General features: G+C 36.7%; 1 protein-coding gene across 1 annotated transcript in view; it reads left to right on the top strand.

Annotated features, from left to right (window-relative positions):
• Positions 1 to 18,199, top strand: part of LOC127214603 (metabotropic glutamate receptor 7-like) — a gene marked incomplete at its 3' end in the record, with an annotated part of 78,870 nt that extends 60,671 nt beyond the window's left edge. Inside the window, exons 3-4 of the mRNA XM_051174948.1 lie at positions 10,651 to 10,851; positions 18,060 to 18,199. Of these exons, the coding sequence (XP_051030905.1) occupies positions 10,651 to 10,851; positions 18,060 to 18,199 (341 nt within the window). The remainder of the gene's footprint in view (positions 1 to 10,650; positions 10,852 to 18,059) is intronic.
• Between the last annotated feature and the right edge of the window lie 1,470 nt (positions 18,200 to 19,669).

The following is a 19,669-nucleotide window of genomic DNA, read 5'->3' as shown; positions in this document are numbered from 1 at the left end:
ATTTCCTTCGAATTTTCAAATTTTGTGAAAGTACAGGTTTTCAAATTATGACCTGAAAATTGTTTGGATTTCCTGAGTGTCCATTGTTATATCCCCCTTTTTGTTTGTGATTTTGTTAATTTGCATGTTCTCTCTCTCTGCTTTTTGGTTACTTTAGATAAAGTTTTGTCTATCTTGTTGATTTTTCAAAAAAACAACTCTTTGTTGCATTTTTTTTTTTTTTGGTATTGTTTTCCTGGTTTCTACTTTATTGTTTTCAGTCTTGAAATTGATTGTTTCCTGGCATCTACTCCTCTGGGGTGAGTTTGCTTCTTTTTGTTCTAAGGCTTTCAGTTGTGCTGTTAATTCTCTAGTGTGACTACCCTCTATTTTCTTCATTGGGCACTTAGTGCAATGAACTTCCCTCGTAGCACTGCTTTCAAGGTGTCCCGTAAGTTCAGGTATGATATGTCCTCATTCTCTCATTGAATTCTAGGAAGTTCATAATTTCTTTCTATATTTCTTCTTTGACCCAAATATGGTGCAATTATGCATTATTCAGTTTCCATGAGTTTGTAGGTTTTTTGTGCGATTTTTATTGTTGAATTCCAACTTTAAAGTGTGATGGTCTGATAAGATACAGGGGACTATTCATTTTTTTTTTTTTTTTTTTTTTGTATTTGTTGAGGTTTGCTATGTTGCTATGTGGTTGATTTTAGAGAAGGTTCCATGTGGGGCAGAGAAGAAGGAATATTCTTTTGTGTTTGGTTGGAATGTTTGTAGATGTCTGTTAAACCCAATTGAGACATAACTTCTTTTAGTTCTTTTGTTTCTTTTCTTTGTTAAGTTTCAGTCTGGTGGTCCTGTCTAGTGGTGAGAGTGGGGTATTAACATCTCCCACTATGAGTGTGTGAAAGCTTTGATTTTTAGTTGCATTTTTTTTTTTTATGAATGTGGGTGACTTTGTATGTGGGGCATAGATTCTGTCTTCTTATCCATTCTCTTAGCCTGTGTCTTTTTATAGGCTAGTTAAGACCATTAACGTTCAGGGAAAGTAAGGACCATTGATTATTAATGCTTGTGTGTTTAGATTTGTTGATGGCCATAGTATTGTGAATATATTTGTCCTGCTTTCCCTGTGGGTTCTGGTGAAGTGGGATTATCTATTGCCTATGTTTGTGAGTGTAGTTAACTTCCTTGGGTTGGAGTTTTCATGGAAGGGCATTTAAGGTAGCCTTTCCACTATTGCTCAGATTTTTAGTTGGTGTCATCCTCATAGGTCTCTGGACATTTCCCTAGTGCCAGATTTTTCTTCAAACCTATAATAGCTCCCTCTATTATGATATCTCTTTTCTTGCTTTCCTCTATTTATCCCCTAACTCAATCTTCCTGTTCCCTCATGGTCTCCTCTTCCTTCCTCTTTTCCCCTTCTCTTTCTCCTAACTCCCTCTCTACTCATTGACCCCCTCCCCCTTGCTCCCAATATGCTCAGGAGATCTATTCCATTTCTTCTTCTTCTTTGGGGGAAACAATTATGGCTTTATTAGGGTCATCCTTGTTTCCTATTTTTTTCTGGTGGTGGGAATTGTAGGCTAGTAATCCTTTGTTCTATGTCTAAATCCATATATGAGTCAGTACAAGCCATGTTTGTCTTTTTGTGACTGAGTTACCTCATTCAGGATTGTTTCTTCTCCTTCCATCCATTTCCATCCATTTGCCTGTGAATATCAAGATTTCATTGATTTTGTTCTGCTGAGTAGCACTCCATTGTGTAAATGTACATTTTCTTTATCCATTCTTCAGTTGAGGGGCATCTAGGTTGTTTCCAGGTCCTAGCTATTACACATAATGCTGGTGCGAACATAGTTAAACAGATGTCTTTGTTGCATGGATGTGCATCTTTTGGTTATAAGCCTAAGAGTGAAATTGCTGGATCCTGTGGTAGACTGATTCCCATTTTCCTGAGGAACTGCTATATTGATCTGCAAAATGGCTGTACAAGTTTTCGCTCCCACAAACAGTGGAGGAGTGTTCCCCTCTTGCTGTATCCTGACAGCATAAACTGTCATTGGTATTCCCAATTTTAGTCATTCAAACAGGAATAAGATGGTATTTCAGAGTTACCTTGATTCACATTTCCCTGATGTCTAAGGATATTGAGCACTTTCTAAGAAGCTATTCACCAAAACACCAAATAATCCAATTAAAAAGTGGGGTACAGGATTGAATAGATAATTCTCCACAGAGGAATCCAAAATGGCACAAAGACACTTAAGAAAGTATTCAACATCCTTAGCCATCTTTGCTCCATTTCAAATTCAGTATCTCCCCAGTAAATCTACATATGTGTGAAGATAAGATTCAATCATATTAACAAAAACTGGGTTTACTAAGGTAGAGGAGGCATTTCCATGAATACTTGAAACAGTAAGTGAGATGGATTGACTACACAGCTTGTCCTGCTTCCTGGTGTTCTCTGCTCATCTGAAGTAGCCTGGTCACTGCTATTGCTCTAGATCATTACAGTGATCCCTTTTCTGCTGAAAGCAACTTGTAGTTACAAGAATTGGAGGATGAATTAATAAGATTTCCTTCGTTTTTCCTCCTTTTCTTTCTCTTTTATTCTTTCTACTAGGATTTTATGTGTTGTTCTGGGTTTTAAATTCTATTCCTACAGGAACATCATAGATGGTCATAATGTTTTTTTTTTTTTTAACTATTCGTTTCATCCTACAGGAAACTGGCAATGAATCATTCAAAATGATCAGAGAATGCAAGTGAAAATCATAGCTAGGGACTGGTGATAATACCTTAGGCAGAATAGTGTTTGCCAAGCATTTAGGAAACACTTGATTTGCTCCAGAGCATCACACACACCAGGTGTGGTGCATAACTGTGGCCCAAACATGAAATAGATGATGTCAAGTGGGTCAGAAACTCAAGGATATCCTTATCGGAAATGACTCTTCAGGCTATCCTGTGCTAGAGACTATGTCTTAAACCCATATATATATATATATATATATATATATATATATATATATATATATATTTGCTAAGATGAAAGTGGAAGATGAATTATGACTGAGAATCTAATCAGAGCATGAAAAGAATAAGGAGGAAAAACATCCTTTCACTGTACTACATAAAGTATAGCAAAATAACAATAAAACAGGAAATGGGTATGAAGAGAGAAAATAATTATTCTTAACTGAGGGTCTTTTAAAGGTTAAAAGTCAAGCCCTGTCCACAGAGCCTAGCTCATGGACAGTCAGCAACAAACACACAGTATCTATCCTTAATCTCAATAAATATATAAATCTTTTTGTTCCGTGTTTTTTTTTTGTTCAAAATGTAACATAAGATTTAAAGGGACTTCCAGGTCTGGGAAGATGACAGGTGGGTAAAGGACTTGCTATGAAAGCAGGAGAATCTGAGTTGGATTTGCAGAACCCACATAAACCAGACCTGTAGCTCACACCTGTCTACTCCTACTCACACCTACTACTCCTAAAGCCAGATGGCAGGTAGAGTTGGGAGAATCCCTGGAAGCTTTTTGGCCAGAGATCTTAGTATATATAGCAATGAACAAGAACACTATTTGATAAATGTACTAGGCAAGAATGATCATTCAAGGATGTTCACTGATGTAAACATGAGTGGTGCTGTATCCACTGGGACACACACACACACACACACACACACAGAGAGAGAGAGAGAGAGAGAGAGAGAGAGAGAGAGAGAGAGAGAGATAAGAGAGAGAGAGAGAGAGAGGGAGGGAAATTTCAAAAGTACTACCAGGACAAAGCAAGTTTAGTTTCACAGAGTACTTTGAAGAACAAATAACTTCAACTGACACTTGAAAGCAAAATAAAATTTGCAGATGTTCATTCTTTTCTCATTCCTTTAGAAACATATAGTAAGCCATCAAATTAACCAGTCACTGATTTCTACTGTACCTTTCTGGGACCTCTGGGCTCTAGTGAGAAGACCAATGTCTTTGATTGGTTCTCATGCCCATTCTCATCTCCTCCTGTTACAGTCTCTTTCCAATAGCATCACCTGTATTAATAATATCAGTTCTACTTTTTTTCAGTTTTCCATATCCATTTTGCCTGTTAATTGAATATGCATTTTCACAAAGCCCTGTAATCTGAGAAAGGAATGCATTCCAGAAAGCAGGATAAGCAAGCCCTTCAAAGTAAAAGGCTCCACAGCGGAGTTACCATTAAACATTCTGATGGTGAGAATCATGAGTTGATTTTTTCTTGTACAAAGCTGCTAATTCTTACTCAAAAGGAAGTGAGGAGTATGCATTTGATCAAATTGTAATATATGAAATTCACAAAGAATTAATAAAATATTATTTTTAAAACAGAGTGTCCATTTAAAAATTAAATACTAGACTCTGGATAAAAGTAAGAAGCAGAAAATCAGGAGAGGGAGGAAGGTTAGCTTCTTTGCAGACCAGACACCCAGAATACAATGCAACCAAGTCCTTACTTTATCTCAAACTCAGAGACTTCCTTGCAAATATGATGGTGAGAGTGAAGTAAAGAACATGAAGGACTGGGTATAAGAACATCCTATTTAAACAGTTAAAAGAACGAGGTGTTAAGTGAGAATTAATTGAAAAGGCTTTTTATAATTCTGTTGCAAGCTATGCTGTTGAAGATATTTAATACTGCCATGCAGCGTGAGTTTTATGTACTTAATGCTAGTCCTTTGGAACTTTGTAAATTGATATGTGAATAAAAGCAGCAGTTGAAGAAACCTAGAGATACTGGATATCAAGCTTTATTAGGTGTTTAAACCATTAGTTTATTGCATGGAAAAAATGTAGTCTTAACTAATTAATTGCTCTGATATACTTTTGTATATTTGCCCTATATTCTGTTGCTATGGATATAATACATTATTTACTCAGGACTACACAATGACTACAGTAATTGCAATGATGGTGGGAGTCAGGGCACCTATCATACAATAGATGATTCTCTTCATCAAAGCATTCAATGCTTCCAGAATTTTGTAAGCAAACTCGTTCATCTCATTGGTTATACTTAAAGCCCACACCTCTTTCTACATTGATCCACTGGAAAATATTTTGTCACCTTTTGGTGGGGGAAGGGAGATAATACATAGATAATACATGGACTAACTTCTCTTTCTTCAGATAGCATAACTATGACAGACAAGACAGACAAAAAAAAAATCTATCAAGAAAATCAGAAATCATACTTCCTGGTCTTATTTGCAGGATAATGGGTGAAGGGTTACTTAGAGGCACATTAATGAACTAGCTGTATACATGGAGCTTTCTGCATCCCTCTGAATGATTCTTAGGGAGCTCAGCTTTTCTCCTGGCCAGAAAGTCCAAGTTTATACCTTGGGTGTTGATCTTGTGATTCTTAAATGTTGATCTTCTTGTGAGTTCTATTTTTTTAATTTTCATTTACTTTATGAGTCTTCAAGATATTCCCTCTAAGAAGAGATGGAAACCACTACCTGAGAGAAACAGGCCATGAGTTTTGACCGGTTAAAATCATCCCTCAATGTTCCAGAGGGATCCAGCATTCCTCACTCCCAGTAGTTGCCATCAATATTGCAACGTAATCAAATACCAAGTAGAAAATGAACCAGGAGTTAAAGTCATACCTCATGAGTAGCTAAGACTTCAAAGTTAGCAGATACTCATAACTGCCTGATGAGGTTTAAATTTTAAACCTCACCCCCCACCTCTATAGGCTTACATTTCAATTTTGTAGTGCCGTTTGTGATGCTATTTTGGTATAATTCTGGAGACTTGGAAAGATGGGACCTAGCTGGAGGATGAAGGTTGCCATGAACAGGTTCTTGGGAGTGTGTTATCCCTGGTCACTTTCTGTCACTCTCTTCATCACCCTGATGGGACTACCTGTTATCTGCCACAGGCCTCATCAGCCATGATATATTGTTCAAGTACAGGGGGTCATACAGACTGGTCTCTACAACTGAGACAACATACTTCTTTTCTCTATTAAACTGTCTTTTTCAAACTGTTTTATCACAGTGATATAATCAATTGCCACAGTAGGAAAATCATTTGCCACAAAAGTATCTACCTGATACTTTTGGTTGTTGGTAAATAACCTCCCTATATCTGGTTCCCTATAACAAGGCTATGTTTTTCAAGTTCTGTGAGTCTTACAAATCTAATCCTGAAGCCTTCCCAGAGCTTCTAATATGTTAATTTACCTGGTGACTCTCCAAGAAAGACATAAAGCTTGAACTATTTCTCCAGCAATAAAATATTTCATTACCAAAAACAGTTCTATTATTTTTCAAATTGTTCTTTCTGGGATAAATGTCCATATTAAAGCTTGCTAGAAACTGTTCTCCTATATTATTGGACTAAAGTCATTTCATAGTGTGAGTTTATAGTGGTTGTAATACCTCCAATATTGCTTTTTTGAGTTCTATAAAAACAGGAAAAATTTGCAAAGTATCATGTTAGAAAATTAATATTAAAAATGAATAGGCATATAAAATAAGATGGTAATGTTAGCACAATAAACATGGCCTTACAACAATAAAATGATGCTAAGATATAATTGCCAGACTTACTCTAAATTTATTTTAACTTTGATTTCTGTTTAAAATTTTTGTAATAAAAAGTTGGAATCCAGTGAATTAGGTGAAATATTAGTTTCATATGCATAGATAAAAGCCAATGAGAAGATACATGGAAAATAAAAGCTGTATATGAAGCAGCAAAACCATCTGCCCTCACTGAGACAGAACCTAAGGAACACTTAACAGTTAAGTCAGAGGAACTACAACAATATCTCAGGAGTTAAAACTGCTGGATGGCTGGGTGTTGGTGGATGCATGCCTTTAATCCCAGCACTTAGGAGGCAGAGGCAGGTGTATCTTTGTGAGTTCAAGGCCAGCCTGGTCTATAGAGCTAGTTCCAGGACAGGCTCCAAAGCAATACAGAAAAACCCTGCCTTGAAAAACCAAAAAATAAAAAAATAAAATTAAAACACTGACTCTTCTTCTAGAACATCCAGGTTCAATCCCAGCACACATATGACAGTTCACAAATGTCAAAAACTTCTTTTCCAGGTTTCTGATACTCACTTTTGGCCCCACTGAGCACTATGCATGCATGTAGTACAAATACATGCAGGCAAAACACTCATATAAAACAATTGAAAAACTTTTAGGAGAAAACAATTGTAAGTACTATTGAAATAACCAAAAGATACTCAAATTAATCAAATGGTACCTAGGATGTCTCACTTTTAGTAAAGTTTCTGTCCAAGGTAAATTTTTTTAAACAACACAAATTGATTAAATTTTGTTACTGATTGCTTAAACGGTTCTTTTATTTATTTATTTTTTCTGGAGCTAGGTCACTGATAATAAAGATTATATAAGAGAATAACCAGGAATGTCAGATTCAAGGCCATAAACCTGATATGCTAGTGTTTGGGACAGAATTGGGAAAATTGCTCCAAGTTCAAGGTCAGCTTATTCCTACCAAATTTCCCACCAGCCAAAGGGCAAAAACTTTCTTAGCAAGCTATTTGAAGATATTATCATGCCATAATAACTTGAACTTCACTGTTAGTATGTGGAAAACAACAAATAAGCAGATTTTAAATTGGACATAGACATAGTTACATGTAAATTTACAATGTATATTCAAAAGATACTCAAGCTGGAGAACAGGACTGTGATATATTTAATACAAAACAATATCCAATGGTAATGTTACAATAGCCAGAGAGACACTAAGACTTGGATTCATTCTTCACAACGTTTGCCAGAATAGATCTTGCATACTGGTCAAGAAAATAAGGCAGAAAATATTAGAGCAAGATTCCAGATGCCTTTCTCTTGTCTCTTTTGTGTCGGTACCCAGACATGTACTTAGATGGCACAAATACACACAAAGAAATATAACATATAAAACAGTAGTTGAAGCTGCCCTGTACCCAATGAACTCATATTGAAATTTTGCAGTGTCTTCTACTGTCATGGTGGGTGGTAAGGAAACAAAAAATTTTCCATCTTGTGATTGGCACAGAAAAATGGTGCAGCCCATCTCGTGGGGAATTTACTGGTATAGATCAGCAATTGATATGAAGGTTGTTCAAAGTGGTGGTTTGAAAAAAAATGGCCACCAAAAGGAGTGGCACTATTAGGAGGTGTGGCCTTGTTGGAGTGGGTGTCTCACTGTGGAGGTAGACTTTTAGGTCTCATAAAGTGAATATAATTTTGAAAAACTTTAAAAAAATCTATTTTATGATTTTTCATCCATACATTTTTTTTAAAGAAAGGGTCTTAAATGTCTTAAAATGTTGAACTTCCTGCCTCTACTTCCTAAGTGCTGAGATGACAGGCACCTACCAATGATACCTGGCCTGTTACATAATATAACACACAGGTCTTGAACATCTGCTAGATGTTCAAATGCTGTGCTTTTTTGCCATGGAGACAGATGGAATATAAATTGTCATGGAGAGGCCTATGAGTGAAGCTTTATAATATTTTGCCTATGGATATAATAGAATATTGTAATGTTTGGTAAGACTAACAAGCAAAGTATAGGAAGGAAGAATTAAACTATAAAGGATGAAAGTCAGACAAAGGACTTCCTATCAAAGGAAGTCAAAGAATGTGAGCAAAGCTAGAGAAATTAACAATGGTCACAGATGTACAGAAGACATGGAAAAAGGTTATTGTTAATTATGTCTCCTTATAAGTAAAATCCCAATAGCATGGTCACATTAACATAAACAAGGACAATACCAACAGACAGGTAAGAGTAGACAGAGAAATCCACAAGGCCTCAATAAAGAACTGTGGGCAAATACACAATTCTGAGATTAGGAAAATACTCTTTTTCAGGGAACTGAGCAGTAATTGGCCATCTAATACCAACTGGTCATCCCTGAAAATATTTACAAGTAACATTATATTAAGTGACTGCATTGTATTTAAGGATATATTTGTGTATACATATATGCCTATAACAGCAATTAATGAAAGAAGAGGCCATGAATTGGAAATAGATCAAGGAGAGTATATGGGAAAATTTAGAAAGAAGAAGGAGAAGGGGAGATTGTTAAAATTATATTATAATCTCTAAAATAAAGGAAAATTTAAAAAGAATACTAAAAGTACACACACACACACACACACACACACACACACACCTATAACACAAATAATAAAAGCCAAGAAACATATTTTGAGGTTAAAGATGAAGATCAGAGAAGCAAAGCAGCCAACCAGTAGCTCTTACCTCTACCAAGGCTGAAATGAGATACATGTTCCATGTGACTGAATCTCACACGAGGCCCTTTGCTTCTTCCTTATAAACCTCTCTAGTGATGGGATTAATGGTATGAACTCTGTTCCTTTTTGAGGCTGATTCACTTTCATGTAGCCCTGGGTAACCTTGAACTCACAGAGATCCATCTACCTCTGTCTTCTGAGTCATGAGATTACAGGTGTGTACCACTGATGCCCAGCTTCTATGGGTAACTAGTGTGGCTGGCTTTGCAGTCTTCAGTGGCTTTATTATATCATAAACAATAGATCACCACACACAAAAACAAAGAAACCTGGAGACAGGATGGAGGAAGGTCAATATGATAATACAATTGTTTATGATATGACAAACTGAGCACACCATTGTTTCCCATGAGTTGAATAAGGAGGTAGGTTATGTAACTCTCCAAGTGAGGGTAGAACTTAGAGTAGCAGAACAAAGATAAAAAGTATTTCCAATGTGCATGGAAACACAGTCCTTGTCAGCTGTCACCATGATTGTGCAGATGGGGCCAAGCTGAAGAATGACTACCTATTGTGAACAGGGGAAGAGGGTTACTTAATATATATTCTGTGGTTAGTGGGGAGCTGGTAAGAGATTCTGAATGAGTCTTGAGTATGGTTGTGAGCTCTGCCATTTGCAGAGATAAACATGAATAATGAAACATTAAATAAACACCTCTAGTCTCACATTATAATAAAAGATCAAGACATGTTAAAACACAAATATTGGTAGTGTGTCCAAAATGTTGTGTATTGTCTGAGATAGAATTGGTAAGACTGTGACATACATTGCATCTGTCTGTGAGAGACAGTGGGAGAGAGAAATGTTATAAAAATAATAAGACCAGAGTTTCTGCTCTGAGTACCCAAGTCTCCAGTAATGACCACAGGAGCACAACAGGAAAGCAGGTACAGGAAAGATAATGAGAGTTCAGGCTTGCAGACCTGTGTGTTTATGTCTGTCATGATACCATTGTCCCTTCCAGAGCAAACAATCCTTAAAGATTTTAATATAGATCTCTCAACTCCCTCCAAACTGAAACAGGTGTGGTAAGAGCACATTACTCCAAGTTCCATGTTGGCTCATGACAAAAGACATCATCACAGTGCTCCTTTGAAGTCCTTCTGTGCTGTATGTCATAAATCCAAATAGTCAATGTGAAGGTCTCTAAAAGAAAATTCCCAAATTAGAAAAAAATTGGACATGATGACCACAGGTGACTAAGTGGCTTGCACTGTTAGTCTTCCCAGATACTTATTATCTTCATGCAAGATCAAAAGCAGATGGAAATGTGCACTCCCAATCAACTCGAATCTGTCTGTGTTTCTTGTTTTAATGTGCAGGACAGGAGCGAATTGGAAAAGACTCCAATTATGAGCAGGAGGGTAAAGTTCAGTTTGTGATTGATGCTGTCTACGCCATGGCGCATGCCCTTCATCACATGAATAAGGATCTGTGTGCTGATTACCGGGGAGTATGCCCAGAGATGGAGCAAGCAGGGGGAAAGAAGTTGTTGAAGTATATCCGCAATGTTAATTTCAATGGTGAGTCTATAAATGTCTGTACTGAAGGGAATGCTAAGCAAATATCATCTCCTTTTTCATAAGTTACATAAAGTACATTGCCATTGGCTCAAGTAAGATCATAACCATGCTAATTATGTACTTTCAAGTGAACAAACCAGTGTGGGAATGGGTGAAGAAATGAAACATAGAAAAGAGAATGAATGACTACATGTGAGAGGGCTATGGTATGTTCTTTTCTTGAAATCCAGATCTTTCATATAAAGCCATTTTTTTTTTCTTTAGAGAACGTAGGTGAGGAAGAGAGAAAATAAAGGAAGGAAATGAGGCAGGAGATGCATAGTCGCAAGGTCATAAGGGATAGTTTAAAATTGTAGTATAAACTTACATCTCAGATTATGAGCCTACCCCTCAAAATACAAAATCCTCCTAAAATAAGCTACCTAAAAGAAACTAGTAAACATAAGTAGACAAAATAAATAAATAGTGCAAACGTGACAGGCAAAAATACTTTCTCTATAGTCTGAGTCTAAAGATGTCTTGATGCTTTGCATAACAAAACTTAAGGAATTCGATTAAAACTCAATAGATCTTGTAACAAAAAATTCTACCTGTAGGCTAAGGGAATAACCCTCCATGGGGAATGTGCTCCCAGAGTCTTTTCATGCACCAGGGATACATCCTGGTTCCACTGTCAGATGTCCCTTAGGCTGCCCAGGCCTTCTGACTGAGACCCATGTTCAGGGGGTCTGAGTGGGTACAATGCTGGTTTGCCAAATATCAGTCTGGGGATCCATGAGATCCCCCCTTGTTCAGGTCAGCTGTCTCTGTGGGTTTCTGTAGCCTGGTCTTGACCCCTTTTCTTATGACTCCTCCCTCTCTGCAACTGGATTACAGGAGTTTGGCTTAGAGATTAGCTGTGGGAGTCTGCTTCTGTTTCCATCAGCTACTAGATGAGGGCTCTATGACGGCATATAAGTTAGTTATCAATCTCATTATCAGTGAAGATCATTTATGGTAGCCTCTCCAGAGGCAAGAGGGAGGGCCTAGACAGTTCTCCAAATGACTTGAAAGATTTTGATGATCTCTCCTGGAAGGCATCATCCTCCCTGTGGAGTGGGGGGTGTGTAAATGGGACAAGGGGGGGGAGTCAGGGGACATGGAAGGGAGGGAGGGAGAGGGAACTGGGATTGATATGTAAAATAAGAAAAAATAATAAATATATATATTTTAAAATTCTACCTGTATTACAAATTAGCACTATAGCAACAATAAACAAGGAAACATGAATACAGTAAACTTGGGGAAATAATACCTAACTATTAAAGGCTAGAGACAAAAAATACCATATTCAGGTATTTCACATACCTAGTGTCTTAATTAGGGTTTCTGCTGCTGTGAAAGAAAAAGCACTATGACCAAAATCAACTTGGAGAGGAAAGGGTTTATTTAGATTCTATTTCACAAAACATTACATAATAGAAGGAAGTGAGGTCTGGAACCCAGAAGTAGAGGCTATGTAGGAAACTACTTACTGGCTTATTCCCCATGGCTTGCTCAGCCAGCCTTCCTACACAACTCAGGAACACCTGCCCTTGGGTGGCACCATCCCGAATGTGCAAGGCCCTTTCAATTCATCATTAATCAAGAAAATGTACTCTAGGATTGCCTACAGGCAATATGATGGAGGAACTTTCTCAATGGAAGTTCCTTTTCACAGATAACTCTACCTTGTGTCAAGTTAACAAAAACAAACATTAAAAATAAACCAGAACAGCTAGTAAATATGCATTTTGGAGTTGTTCACAATTCTGATACTAGCTTTTGCAGGTAATAGAACTGAGAAAATTTTAAATGCATAGTATATATTGAACCTCATGTCAGAGCAGTAAATTAATAGAAATTGTATATGACTAAAATTGCAGATATCCACACAAATTTATATATATTTATACAGATAGGTATCAAAATAGATACACATGAAGATATGTATATGTGCCTTATGCTGTATATATCTACCTAACTATTCGTCAAAGATGGCATCTCAGAATAAATAAGAATACCTAGAACTAGGATCTTATTAAGAATATCTTTTTCAGTCCGAAATACCAGAACTCCTTGCAGAAATATATATATATATATATATATATATATATATATATATATATTGGTTTACTTTCTTCATTTCCAGTTAATAAATGAATGTGCATAGAGAAGAAAATATCTGGCTCCCACTTTACAACTATGAAATTGCAGGGACCAATCTATAATTTGCATCTCTGCAATCTGCTATAGAGAATTCTGCTATCCTTTGCACAGTTAAGATTTTGACTTTTTTTTTATAATCATAAAAACTTCTCCTAACACATTGGTGAGAAATGCCCTTTTCCCCTAGGAGCATATCTTTAGACCAGTTGAGTATAACTCAATAATTCTGAACTTCAAATTCAGGGAAAATGTTGTTTCAGGAATTGATAACAGTGTCTGAAAAGTATGACCTCAGCCCCTCCAAGTAGGTAACCTCTTAAGAATGCAAGTGGGAGCTCTTTTTTTCCTTCTGATCTTTTTTTTTTTTCTTTTTTCTTTTCTTTTCTTTTTTTTTTTTTTTTTTGCATCACAAATACATGCAGACACCTGAGTGCAAATGCATTCTAATTGTGTCCACCCTGACTAATTGGGCTAATAGAATAATTTCCTAATGTAACTTAAAACAATCTGGTATATAAAATTCTGAAATAATCTCTGTATAACTAGATAATTTATTCAGGAATATGCCTATAGCTAGATTTACTGATTTCTAGGAAAGAAATGGAAGTTAGGTGTATATTATAAAAACAGAAAATATCAATTATTTTGCTTTCCTATCTAGGTACATGAGACGCATGTTCACTTTATCTGAATCTGTTTGTGACTAGTTTGAAAGGATGTTATAGAATTTCTAAAGTATAAATTGAAGTTGAGTTCTAAGTGGGCTTCTTTCTCTCTCTCTCTCTCTCTCTCTCTCTCTCTCTCTCTCTCTCGGTCTGTCTGTATATCAAACATAAAAATTTAAAAATAAAATATATAATCCCGTAGTTCACAATGAAGTTATGAAGGGTAATTCTGTGCCAGCCCTGTCTGTGACTGTGCTTTCATGGGCTATAACACGGCCTATCTTGGCTGGTAGCCCTAGTTCTTTTACTTAGAGTTCCAGCATTCTGTCCCTCACACCTTACAGATCTCTGCAGGCAATCACCACTCTGATATCTTCTTTCCTTTTCTCTGGACTTCTTTCTTTCTTTCTTTTCTTTTTTCTGTTCTCAAAGTCTCTTGCCTATTTTCCCTTTTAATGAGTCCATGAGTAGGTACTTTTAAAGGGAAATGTAAAAATGGAAAAAGAATAAAAAAATTAAAAAATTTAAAAAAAAACACTCCGGGAATAATAAGCCCATTTCATTAAAGAATAGACTCAGAAGGTCAGAGGTACAAAATACACTATTAGAAATCATCATTTAGATAAAGTTTTCATCTCCTCTACTATAATTTTGAACATGAACTTTAATAGGAATGGAAGAGGCATGACAAGAATCATTTTCCCTCATGTAGATTTTGAGAAGGGAGAAAGATTAGTCCATGTGTCCTGTTCTGATGAAGCCTGAGCCAGTGAACATGAGAGTGCTTGGAGCTCTGGGTCTCAGATGTTCTTTCTATCTGATCACAAAGTGTGAATGGCCCCAGCCATGCAATTTAATGACTAGAAAATGCTGTATAAAAATAAAGCACAAAATGAGTCCAAGCATCCCAAGTGAGAGAAAGACTGGGCATATGAATAGCAATATCTTGCTGCTCAGTGACAGGACTCACATTTCCACATTTCTCCCTAATGACATGCAACATCACATTTCATCTATTGTCCTTACATACCTGGAATATTTGCTAAAAAGCATGACACCATTGTTGAAAATTCTGTTGTATCATTTGTCATTTGTTGTATCATTTGTTACACACGCTTTGTGTAACCCAGAAAGCTATATGTCACAACAATAAAATGGGGACAAGGATATGAATTAGAGACAGAGAGAGAGAACAAGTTAGGAAGTTAGGGAGTATGGGAAAGGCTAAAGATAGAATGATATGATTATATTATAATTTCAAAGAATATTTTTGTTTGTTTTGTTTTGTTTTCGAAACAGGGTTTCTCTGTGTAGCTTTGGAGCCTCTCCTGGAACTAACTCTTGTAGACCAGGCTGGTCTCAAACTCACAGAGATCTGCCTGTCTCTGCCTCCCGAGTGCTGGAACTAAAGGCATGTGACACTACCGCCTGGTTTCAAAGAATATTTTTAAAAAGAATTGTGATGAAGTGTTTTTAAATCTGGTGATTTTTTCTTGACAAAGCATAGAAGCAGCAAATTGAAATTATTTCTTTCACCACAAACCAACCACTGCCTCAAATTGGTGGGATCTGAGCAATATTCACAGACTTCTGGTGCCCACTCCCACTAAGGACAATATATTGCTATACTGCTGTTTGGTAAATAGAAAATGTTTATAGAAATGGGAAAAAATTTAATTGGATCTCAAAAGAGCAACACAAGTGCACTAAAAAGCTTCTGTCTGCCTAACCAAATCTATAAGTTATTTCTGGTCTTCAAACAATAAGGAAATAAACACTGACAACATAAACACTATTCAAAATCATTAAACAACTAGATTGATGCTCCAGCAGTTATGAGTGACTACTGCTCTTTCAGGGGCAGGGGAGCAGAGTAAAGTTTCCAGCACCAATACTGGGTGACAGACAACTGTCAGAAACTACAGCTCCAGGGGGACCAACCCACTCTTCTGCCTTCCACACATACCTGTACATGTGGCATAGAGTCACACAAACACTCACATTCACAGATCTCATTTTAAAAAAGCATTACTATGGGGTGACTGTTACCTGAGGGCACAGGCAGGAGTGTGCACACTGTTAGGTTATTGCATTCAGTATGCACACTAACCCTATGGAAAGGCATCACAGTGGCAGACAGTTGGCTAAATTCAAATAATTTACTCAAGTCACACAGATACTGCGAGATCAAACTGTAATATAAATCTGTCTCAAAAATTCAAAAACCTTTTACTAGGTATTATTTTGGTTTAATTATCTGTGCTATCTGGTGGCATTATCTGTGTCACAGACAAGAAAAGTTTCCCACCTGAATTTAAGAAATTTCTTAACTGTAAGATGAGGAAGGTTGGTGTTCTGTGTCCTCCAGCTGTGTTTTTAATTCCTACCTAATCACCCCCCCACACACACACCTCTAAATATAACCACAATCTAATGTCTTAAACAATGCACATGTGCCTTACTTTGGCTTTCTGTTGCCCAAGTGATGATTACCATGTCCACAACACAGCTCAGAGGAAGAAAAGGTTTATTTCAGCTAATAGGTCACAGACATCACGGAAAGACTCCAGAGTGAGAGATAAAGACAGGAATCTGGAGGCAGGAACTGAAGCAGAGACTACCACTTAGGAATACTGCTTAATGGCTTGATTTCTGGCTTACATTAAACTATCTTTCTTATACAGGGCTAGATAACCCTGTCTAGTGATGGTATCTCCTAGGTTAATTAGCCATCAAGAAAATGACCCATAGGCCAATCTGATGAAATACACTCTCAATTGAGGCTCCTTCTTCCCAGGTGTTTCAAAGTTACCAACAAGTTAGCCATCACAACATGGACTAGCTCATATATCTTCAATATGGAAGACCACCATAGATTTCCCAGGACCCCTATAATGGTGAAGGCAAGTCTATTATCCTTCTGAAGACTGAATAAAAATCTATTCCCTATTGTTTCATAGATTCTATAACCCATTTCAGTTGTAATGAATGTCTCCAAACACACCTACTTTTGTCATAAGACACATATACACCCACACATACACTGCTTTTGGCTCCTTTTGTGTCTATTTTAGTTAGACTGGTGTAAGAAAATTGGACCAAGTCACATTATACAGGAATTTCTATACATGTTAAGGCCATGAACTCTGTCACATCATTACAGAACAGGCATATTGGGACCATTTTGCATCCCATCACAAGCTATGATTTTCTTTTCTGAAATTCAGATCTATCATAAAATCTGTAATTCGTAACTACAAGAAGATATGTACCATAGATGTTCCTTTGTCCTAGCTATGATGTTGTATCATTCAGTAAGATGACACAGTTCATATAGCTCTTAAAACCCAATATAGAATCTCTCTTTCTGGATGTGGGTTTGTTCTTAGTGTCCGGTATTCATGTGCCTAATAAGGTGTCCTCTACCACTCACAGCCTTATCTCTCACATTTCCTTTAAAAATGCTTTCTTACTGAACCTGGAGCGAGGCTGGCAGCCAGAAAGTTCAGGAGACCCTTCTGTCTCTGTTTCCAATAGCAAAGTTATTACAAGCATCAGACAATGACACAATTTTACAAGCTCACTTTTGTATGTGCATCAAAATATAAATGTGAAACACCTGCCTAATTGAATAAATTGATATTTCAGTTCTTTTACTACAGAAGGAGAGGTGCTGAGAATTTGAATCCGTGTTCTCAGATTTGCTCAACAGATGTTCTCACTTGCTGAAACATCTCACTTTTCATCAAAAGTGTACCTTTTAACAAGACCTAATTAAGTAAGGCTTGAAGATGAAAATAATGTTTATGGACTATCTTCCAGGCACACTGTTTGGCATTTACTTCCTACATGCTCTCTCTAAATTAGAAATAATCAATATAAGAAGTACTTAAATTCAGTCAGGGGAGAAACATACATTTAAGTGAATTATTTTGGTTATTTGTAATGATGTATCAATTTTAACAATTACTATTTTTGAACTTACTCTTTATTAATTTCAATTTAATGTGAAGTACAAAACAAAATAGCCATCATGAATATTGCAATCACATCTAGCAGCAGCATTGTGTTAAAACATATTTTTGTCTCTGAAAATTAATTCATGGATTGATTTTTGCTTATGAGAAAGCTTTAGAAAAAATCTTCAGAAAGATCAAGAATAGAGCCATGCAAAGGAACAGAGATGTTTTCTCCCAACATTCTGTTACCATAGTGCAGACACTGTAGAGATGACCTGCCATTAGCTGGAGAGAACATTAGAGACCATATTACTAGGAATACAGTTAGCTCTGAACTTCATCACTCAGAAGATGGAAGGAATCTTGCTTCATTCTGGCATTTTCTTGTGTCCTTCAGGTAGTGCTGGCACCCCAGTGATGTTTAACAAAAATGGGGATGCCCCTGGGCGGTATGATATCTTCCAGTACCAGACAACAAACACCTCCAACCCTGGTTATCGTCTCATTGGGCAGTGGACAGATGAACTTCAGCTCAATGTGAGTTCTGATTGTTCCTCTCTTTTCCTGGTATGATAATAATTGGGGTATTAATTTGTCAAATAGATATTTGTTTCCTGTTTATGTGTTTATGCACATATAAATGGAACTTGCAATTTGTTCCAGGCTCTGTGATAACCCATCCACCCACAAATACTGTAGTAATGATGGTAATGATGACAATAATTGTGTGTATTGGGTTTGATTGAGGGGAGGCATGCATGTCGAGGTCAGATGGCAAATTGAAGGACTCAACTCTCTCTATTTACCATGTGAGTTTCTAAGGTCAAACTCAAGCATTCAAGATTGGCAGCAAATTCCTTATAACTGCTGAGACAGCTTGATGGCCTAGCATTGAGTTTGTATACTAGTTTTTAATTCTGTGAAATCCTTCATTGAATCTTACTCATATTTCTAATGAGTTACATTTTAAAAGCTTATTTGTTAAGGAGACCAATACCTCTCTCTTCCTTTTTCATTTGATAGTAATAATTTTTTTATGATTTTATCATTCCATTTTAAGCTTTTGTGTTCAGAATTACCTCTTAACAATACCTTTGTGTAACATTTCTATTTTTCTATACAGTGTGTCCTTAACTGAGCAGCTGCTTGCTTGTCAATGTCCCTCTTAAAAGAGAACACAGTCACTCTTACTCCATCTTTATGTCCTCTTTGGTCCTTAACTGGATTGGCTGAGACACATGCAAGCTTGGGGTAGGGAGGACTGTGAGAAGGATAATCTGCTTTACTTAGTCTCTGACTCAGATATTAAATTTATCTAGAAATAGCTTTGAAGGTATCCACAGAATTATATTTTGCTGAATACATGTATGTTCTGTAGTTCAATCATATTAACATATAACATATAACATTAACATATAAAGTTGATCATCATAGTTACCATCACAGATAATTAATTCTGTATCTCATTAAAAGAGGGTATATGCCTGTGGCTTTCCCCAGTCTGAACCTCAGAGACACTGTAGCAATTAATGAAAAAAGAGGCTGACACACCCAAGGTATATCTCTTTTTTGGTGTTATGATTAGCACAAATGTGATCATTCAGGAAGAGAAGTCAAGTTAAGTTTGAAATGTGTAGGAAACTCACAGTCAGAAATAAAAATAATAGATAACTTGAGGTGAAAGGGTGGAGTATGACAGCTAGATCTAGGAACTGGTCAAAATACTGCTGACCAGTTATCTGACGCACACATTGCCCTGTGCTGACTTCACTTACACTTGTCTGTTCTCTTTCCTTTGAGGAGTGCCACCCAAATGACTACGTTCTGGTGTCTGAGAATGATGGAGCCAGTTAGCAGAAACCAGTCATGGCTAAGGGCAAGAGTAAAGAAAGCGGCTGAAATTAGGCCAAATCCAAGACACACCAAACTTATATTAAAAAAAAATTTAAAGGAAAAAGCCTTTCAGAAGGTTAAATTTAGAACTTAATGATAAAAAGCTAGAATCAA

The sequence above is a fragment of the Phodopus roborovskii genome, unplaced genomic scaffold, assembly GCF_943737965.1.
Source record: "Phodopus roborovskii unplaced genomic scaffold, PHOROB, whole genome shotgun sequence".
In the NCBI taxonomy this organism is placed as follows: Eukaryota; Metazoa; Chordata; class Mammalia; order Rodentia; family Cricetidae; genus Phodopus; species Phodopus roborovskii.
Note: the sequence above shows the minus strand (reverse complement) of the source record. Positions and strands in the feature narration are given on the sequence as shown.